A 9,030-nucleotide genomic window follows, 5' to 3' on the forward strand; every position below is an offset into this window, starting at 1 on the left:
TTGATGTGAATTTATTCCTTTGAATTAGTATTGTACTCTTTGCATAAATACCTAGTAGTGCAATTGCTGGGTCATAGGGTACTCCGTTTTTAACTTTTTGAGGAACCTCTATGCTGTTTTCCAGAGTGGCTGCACCAGTTTGCATCCCAACCAATAGTGCAAGAGGTTTCCCTTTCCTCCACGTACTTGCCAAGATCTGTCATTTCTTGTGATGTTGATTTTAGCCATTCTGACTGGTGTGAAGTGGTATCTCATCAAGGTTTTGATTTGTATTTCTCTGATGATGAGTGATGCTGAGCATCTTTTCAGCATTATCTGCAATAGCCAAATTATGGAAAGAGACCAAATGTCTATCGATTGATGAATGGATAAAGAAGATGTGGTATATGTGTACAGTGGAATATTACTCAGCCATCAAAAAGAAAGAAATGTTGCCACTTGCAACAATATGGTTGGAGCTAGCGAGTATTGTGCTAAGTGAAATAAATCAGTCAGAGAAGACAAATACCATGGTTTCACTTGTATGTGGAATTTAAGAAACAAGCAAATAAGCAAAGTGGTGGGGGGAGAGAGGAAAACCAAGAAACAGACACTTAACTGTAGAGAAAAAGCTGATAGTTACCAGAGGGAGGTGGACATTGGGAAGGGGGGATGGGTCAAATAGGTGATTGGGATCAAGGAGTGCATCTGTTTTGATGAGCACCAGCGATGTAGGGAAGTGTTGAACCACTATACTGAACACCTAAAACTAATATTACGCTGTATGTCAACTAACTAGAATTTAAACAAAAACTTAAAAAAAAGTAAAACCAACCAAACAAAATGAGATTCTACTTCATACCCATTAAGATGGTTATTATAAATAAAGTAATAGCACAAAATTAAAAAAAACATAAAAATTGCATGCTATTTTGTACATATAAGTATACAAAATAAGAACTCAGTTAAAAATGCTTAAAATTGCTAGTTGCTTTTCTAAGAGGTGTCTGAAATAAAAACATAGTGCCCAGGACTACCTGGAATCTGAGGGTGGTCAGATAATTCAACCTTTCCAAGTTTGGAGTAACTAGAATTTTTACAACTGCTTTCATAAGGGTTTTTCCAAGTGGGTTAATCCAGCTTGCATCCCCCCCCTCTTTCTAGGGGTCAGGACACTCATGCAATGATTCAGAACCACGTGTATGGATGGTTGGATGGAGCTGTCATGATGCTTTGGTCCCTTAAGACATATATGCACAGAAAGCTGAAGAGAAGCCTAACAGAGTCCAGGTACATAGGGAGCTAGAGATAACATTTTACCTCTGTATTTCTTTAGTGTGCAAAGAAAAATAAAAAGTATGATTTTGCTTAAGCAACATTTTGAGGGGTTTTTCTTTGATTCAGCAGAATCAGTTTCCAACAAATACAATAATCAACGAATTTGCAGCTGAGGAGAAGAGAAGAAGATTTGAGAGAATATGATAGGAAATGTATAGATATTTTCTTGTTATTTTTTCTTTTTTTAAAATTTTTTATTATGTTAATCACCATATATTACATCATTAGTTTTTGATGTACTGTTCCATTATTCATTGTGCATAACACCCAGTGCTCCATGCAGAATGTGCCCTCTTTAATACCCATCACCAGGCTAACCCATCTTCCCAACCCCCTCCCCTCTAGAACCCTCAGTCTGTTTTTCAGAGTCCATCATGTCTCATGGCTCATCTCCCCCTCCGATTTGCCCCCCTTCATTCTTCCCCTCCTGCTATCTTCTTTTTTTTTTATAACATATATTGCATTATTTGTTTCAGAGGTACAGATCTTAGATTCAACAGTCTTGCACAATTCACAGCGCTCACCATAGCACATCCCTTCCCCAATGTCTATCACCCAGCCACCCCAGCCCTCCCACCCCACCCCCTACTCCAGCAACCCTCAGTTTGTTTCCTGAGATTAAGAATTCCTCATATCAGTGAGGTCATATGATACATGTCTTTCTCTGATTGACTTATTTTGCTCAGCATAACACCCTCCAGTTCCATCCACGTCCCTGCAAATGGCAAGATCTCATTCCTTTTGATGGCTGCATAATATTCCATTGTATATATATACCACATCTTCTTTATCCATTCATGTTGATGGACATCTTGGCTCTTTCCACAGTTTGGCTATTGTGGACATTGCTGCTATAAACACCAGGGTGCACATACACCATTGGATCTCTACATTTGTATCTTTGGGGTAAATACCCAGTAGTGCAATTTCTGGGTTGTATGCTAGCTCTTTTCAACTTGTTGAGGAACCTCCATACTGTTTTCCAGAGTGGTTGCTATTCTTTTCTTTGATCTCCTGTTGAGTTTGTAGGTGTTCAGAATGGTTTGATCCCTATCCAGCTGAATTCCTGAGACCAGACAAAATCCAGGTCTCCTACTCTTCCGCCATCTTGCTCCGCCCCTCCTCTTGTTATTTTCTAACAGAGTGTACACCTCTATCGTCTAAAGACTTAAAATGTAAAAACATATAACACAATTAGAGTTAAAATCTATTCCATAAAGTACACCAGAAACAATGTAAAGACCTAAAAAGAGATTACAAGTATTCCAAGTTATTACTTGAAAAAAAAAAAAGTTAAAAAATGCAAACACTGAGGTCCATGTAGCCAGATTAATCTGGATAATGTCATTTTTTAATGTTCATGTTTGATATCCAACATTTTATTTGGGAAAATTACAAAGTTATAGAAAAATTAAAATGGCATAATGAACATCTATATGCCCTTCACTTACATTCACTGGATGCACAATCTTATCTTAGACAATTACAAAACAAAATTTTTACTCTTCTTTATGTTTTTTTTCTTTTCACTTCCACTAAATTGACTAGCTATAAGATAAGTAGGTTTCTGTTATTATTAGTAAGTGACTATTATTACATTGGTAGTAATTTAGATTTATGAAGAACAGAATATTCTCTCTAGAGTTATTATTTTCCCCCCCTAAGGGAAAAGTGGGCATGATATCAACTATAGAATAACTTGCAATAGAGACACTATATATGAGTGATAAGTTTGCTTTTAATTACTGATGCTTTTGGGGGGAGTGGCTAGGTCATTTTGCTTTCTTACTGTTGAATATTTTTATTGATAATGAGTACTCTGGATCTTGAAAAGAAAATTGTATGTTAAAGTCTGGACTTTTGAAACTAAAATAACTAATTGGATGATTGTGGAGATTTTAAAATTGTAAAAACATATACATTTAGGAAACTAGTTAAAACTAAATACTAAATCAGTAAGATAAAGTGAGGCCTTTTAAATATTATAGTGTTTATATTTAAATAAGTGCTTAATATAGTTTAATTTCAGCCTTAAAAATTGTGCATGCTCACACAAGTGTGTATCTCAAACCTCTGTAAGTAGAATTTGGATGTATTTAATGAATTTTTCTGACCCATCGACATGAATGTATGGTCCCTAGAAAATTGGATCTATGAAAGTTTGGTAAAACTGGACTTGTTTTTCAAATAAATTCGTCCTGATTTGGCAAAAAAAAAAAAAATGGATCTATGAGACATAACAGACAAGAAGGATGTTACATGGCAGGTGGAAAGAATAAATATTTTTTGGAAAGATTAAATTTTAGAAGGTCATCGCTGATTCCTTAAATTTATTAGCTATCAATCATTGAGTTAAAAGGCCTATAGAACTTCTTTAACAATATAGCTTTGATGAAAAACATCCTCCTGTTTTTAAAGAAATGTTAAATATAATTTTTTTGATATTGATTTATTAAATACATTATATATTTTGAATTATTTCAAGACCTAAGATTTATTGGTGACTATTTTTGTTTAATTGAGTGATGTTCTTTTCCTTTATAGAGTGGAAATTTGAGGTAACTATTTGCTAAGGAAATCAGCTTCATTTATGGTACATTTGGATTTCATCCCAGGCATATGGTAAGTCATTAATAATGAGACTGCTTGGTTTCTGGGTAATATCCAAGAGAAAGCTAATCTTAGCCACACATCCACTGTCCCAATTCTAATGATATGTTTGGTTGTCCATGACCAAAAAACAAAATCAAAAACAAAAAACCTGATTTCCATGTGTATTCTTCATATACTTAAATGCTTACATTTATACCAGTCTCAAAAAGCAGGTGGGATATTGCATTTCACAAGAATTTTTCAGATTTTCTAGTATAAGTGCTATCAATTTTCTGGACTAATAAGGAAGGTTATAGAACTTCTTCCTCAGCAATATATTATTTTAAAAAGTATTACTCTTATTTTTCTAATTAAATGGCAAATATCTAAAGTTGAATTGTTTTATTTCAAAAGGAGGGTACTGCTGAGGTAAATAAAAGTTCCTTTCCCAAATAAACAAATTCTATATTCTATATGTGAAGACAGTAAGTTTGATTTAAAAACTTAATAAACTACAAGGTGTATGGAATAGGCATTATATTATGAAGGATATATATTGATTATGGAATTCAATATATAGCTAGCTTATGTGTTCATTAGGTTGTTTTTGACTTATTTCTCATAATTCTTGTTACAAAAAAGGGGTCAAATTAGTAAGTATGGGTAAAAAGAAATTTAAGTATTTAACATAGAATTTAGTGTTTACTGCCTCAAAATATTAATTTTCTTTTAATAGAAAGTTCCTTTTAAAATTTAGTGAATTCACTATAACATTTTCAGAAAACAAGTATATAAAGATGTTGACAAATTGAAATTTAGCAGTTTTGTAAAATCTTGAATGAGAATTTGAGAACTGACATGATAGAAGCTTTTTGTTTCAATATTTTTAATTCACTCATTAAATATCTGCTGATTAGATAATGCTATTAAAACACTTTCTGGCTATTGTGGTAATTTTCTTTCCTAATTTTTATGATTTTAATATCATTAATGTAAGTTTTGATTTGTTTTTTACTCCCAAGCATGGTACAAAACTGATGCTGCTTGAGGATGAGTGAAAATTTCTCCCAAACAGTTTCAAAGATTTTTACTTAAGTATTGCATTGGAAGAAGTGCCAAAAATAATTTAATTCTATTTAAGTAAATATTTATGTATAACCTGTATTATATACACTGTACATTTTCTCTGAGCACAACTAGTTAACAATTTCCATTAGACAAAATAAATGGGGATAGGAGGCATCAAATGTGACTCTTACATTTTATTTTTGAATTATCTTCTATTTTACTTTCACACACATGTGACATTAAAAAAAGAAAATAGTTTCAAAATGACAAAAATTCCACAAACGTATTGATTTGTAGAAGTTTTATTAAAGTTATTTTTGTAAATAGCCTTAAACGTTATAAATATGTTGACTATTAAAATGCATACAAATGCAATTAAAATTAAATGAGTTAGTATGGCTAGGAAGATCAAAATTACATAATTATAATTAATTAATCATAGTTAAATTATAATATATAACATAAATTATACACATATATAAATTAAAACCCCATATTTCCTTAAATAAGTAGACACATGGGGAAAATTATAAATTTTCAGAGGAAGGGAATTGCATATTATGTGAGTATATTTGTTCACAAACTATCAAAAACAGATTTTACATATATATAGTTTTATTTATATTTTGCAGGCTATTTCAATTTTATTAAGGTATACTCTTTGTAGGAAAACAGATATTAATCTTCATATACAATTATTATATTTTGGAAGTTATAAAAGCATTCCTACATTTATTTCTTACCAGTAGAAACACTTCATCAGAACAGGAGACACACCATCCATTCTTTTACTGAATAATTATTTAGACAAATATACTATATATCTGCTTTATATATCTGCTTATAGTTGCTAACAGTTATTAAAATTGTATATCATGTAAAATGCACAGCTTCCACTTTTGAGTTATGTAGAATTTAGCTAGTGCATACAATTGTACACATTTAGATAATACAAGGCAAGATAATGTCAATGCCCAAATAGGTATGGGAAACACCATCAACATTCACTGAATTGTGAAATCCCAAACACTGATGAAAGATTCACAACTGTTTTACTGAGAATGCAAATTTTTAATTTCTCCTTTGTTTCTCAGAAATCTGTCTCTTTATAAAGAACTGAGGATGAATATTTCAAGAAACATGAATACAGGAGATGTTTTTCACAGTTGTTCTAATAAATTAAATCTCGATCATAACAACAGGATTTACCAGCCACACACCAATATTTTTCCAAGAATTTCTCATTACTAGTCTCCTTGGCTTTTTAGTCTAACCTGTGTTTGTTTCATTTCTTCCAGAAAGTCCCTTATGGAGAGAGGAGATGGACATTTACAATCTTACCACTGTGACTCAGTTTATCCTCATAGGGCTCTCTGACCTCCCTGAGGTACGCTACCCTCTCTTTGTGGTCTTTGCCATCATCTATCAAGTCACCTTGGTAGGAAATGGGGCCATTCTCTTGGCCATTGGGACTGAGAAAAAGCTACACTCACCTATGTATTACTTTTTGGTAAATTTATCCCTCTTAGACATTTTCTGCCCATCAGCTACTGTCCCCAAGATGCTGGAGAACCTCCTGACTGAGCAGCAAAGCATTTCCTTCTTTGGATGTGCTTTACAGCTTTTTTTCCTGGTGGCCCTGGTAGGGACTGAAGTCTTCCTTCTTGCTGTCATGGCTTATGACCGGTATGTGGCCATCTGCTTCCCCCTTCATTACATGCTCATCATGACCAAGGTTCAGTGTGTCCAGCTGACAGCTGGGACCTGGGCAGCAGGGTTTCTCAATTCCCTCCTCCATACAGTGTCCACATTCCGCCTGTCTTTTTGCAAATCCAACCGAGTTAACCAATACTATTGTGATATCCCACCAGTGATGGCCCTCTCATGCTCATCCACTTATGTAGCTGAAATGCTCGTTTTAGTGGTAGGAGGCACACTGGGGATCAGCGCCTTCCTGATCACCTTTATCTCTTATATCTACATTATGTCCACCATTCTAAAGATCCAGTCAGTGGAAGGGAAACACAAAGCGTTCTCCACATGTGCTTCCCACCTCCTAGTGGTCTGTCTGTTCTATGGCACAGCAATATTTACCTACATTCGGCCTTCCTCCAGTCAACACTCTCCAGCCAGAGACAGACTTACCTCCATGCTATATGGGGTTATTACCCCAATGTTAAACCCCATGATCTACAGCCTGAAAAACATGGAGGTCAAAGAAGCACTTAAAAGGCTTCTATGTCACAGAGCATGTTTACAGCAATTATAATATTAAAGGAGAATATATCAATGCTCACTTTAGAATAAATTCATAGAATAATTTTCAGTTGATATATAGAACACATATTTATGTACTCATAGGAATTTATGAACACATGCATACATACATATAACTAGTTATATATACATATATATACAGGGCTTTTAATATTTATCATCTAAAAACAGACATTTTCAAGAGTAAGCAGAGAATGGTTAATAATTAACAGGAATAAACTGAGCTGGTCCTAGGTGGGATATATGTTCATATCTGTATCCATACTCACACCGCTATCATGTATATGTTCTAGTATTTGTTTTAAATCATTAACCATCTATTTATAGATCTTCCTTTTACTAATTTCCTTTATGTGATTGACTTTATGATGATATATTTACATTATTAGTTCACTCTTTCTATCAATTTTAGCTTCCACTTACTCTGTGTTTGTATTTCTCTCTTTTCTTGTGACTCTATCCATTCTCAGTTATACTTGTCCCTCCAAAGAGATCACTTACTTTCCAAATCTCTGATTTGGATATCTAATTTAGTTCACAATATTTTGCATTTTAGCCTGAATATGGTCAAAACTGAGAGTGTCATTTCTAATACACTTACACACATACACACGCCTTATCAACTACTTTACATTTTTGTTATCAATTTTTTCCAGTGATGCAGACTAAAATCTGTGAAACTAGACTCCACTTTGCCTTGATGCCCAGCACTTCCATTCAGTGTGACTAGAAAGCAGTTGTTTCTCACTGGGGAGGGCTCACACTTCACACTCCATTCCCCTCTTTCTATCACATCTAGAAGTAAGAACGTTGTGTATTACTGCTTATGTAATACACTGCTTTAACTCTGCCATCATGTATAATTTTCTCCACTGTTTTTTCAACCCTGAACATCCCAATTTCAAAATTTAGTCCCCAGTGAGTCATTTCTACTATATAATCACTCTCTGCAGTTCTGAATCTATTTTCAGTTTCTAGCATTCAATGTCTTCTCTCTTTCTCTTATCTGCTTTAGACAGATAAGTTAAGTGATCATATCACCAGTGAAGTTCTTATGTTATTCATAGATATCTTTTTATTTCCTTCTCTATACTGTTATTGATCTCTTACTCATTTTCAAAATTTACCAAATTATAGTTTTGTCATATGTATTTGTGCTGCATGAGTTAGAATAAATACTTGGACATGCCATGTTTGGTAATAATTATATCTTCCAAAATTCAGTAATGCACCAATATATATCTTATACAACATCACAGGTCTATTCATAATAATGGTACACCAACTATCTTTTATTTGATTTTAAATAGAGTAGGAAAATCCACATGGACTTTAAGAAGGAAATTATGTAATATTACTACTTTACAACTGTAAATTTAAGAACTGTTTTCCTTTTATTGTTCATTTTAGTCTCTATTGCAGAGTTTGCTTGTAGTAAAATACAATTAAGTCCTCATTGCATAAAATAACAATTCATGAATTTTGTAAGGTATAACACCATATAAAATTAAATAATATCTTTTTTCCTAAAGATTTTATTTATTTATTAGAGAGAGAGAAAGAGCGGGCATAGCAAGAGAAAGTGAGAGGCAGAGGCAGACTCCCCACTGAGCAGGGAGCCCGATGTGGGACTCAATCCCAGGACCCTGAAATCATGACCTGAGCCAAAGACAGATGCTTAACCAACTGAGCCACCCAGGCACCCCAAATAATATCTTTAAAATACAATCAATTATTTTAGCTATGAGCCACTCTGATATATTTTTTAAAATATTT

The 9,030-nt window shown here is 33.6% G+C and overlaps 1 protein-coding gene across 1 annotated transcript; it reads left to right on the forward strand.

The window, feature by feature from the left end:
* Positions 1 to 6,298: 6,298 nt before the first annotated feature.
* LOC118026871 (olfactory receptor 5V1-like) lies at positions 6,299 to 7,260 on the forward strand. The gene has a single exon (XM_035029911.1). It carries the CDS (start codon positions 6,299 to 6,301, stop codon positions 7,244 to 7,246), a length of 948 nt encoding a protein of 315 aa, XP_034885802.1. The 3' UTR covers positions 7,247 to 7,260.
* The last annotated feature ends 1,770 nt before the right edge of the window (positions 7,261 to 9,030 follow it).

Source organism: Mirounga leonina, unplaced genomic scaffold (genome assembly GCF_011800145.1).
Source record: "Mirounga leonina isolate KUSES-001 unplaced genomic scaffold, KU_Mleo_1.0 Mir_347, whole genome shotgun sequence".
NCBI lineage: Eukaryota > Metazoa > Chordata > Mammalia > Carnivora > Phocidae > Mirounga > Mirounga leonina.

Coding starts and splice junctions, on each gene's coding strand:
- LOC118026871 (XM_035029911.1), top strand. CDS start 6,299: ATGGACATTTACAATCTTACCACTGTGACTCAGTTTATCCTCATAGGG.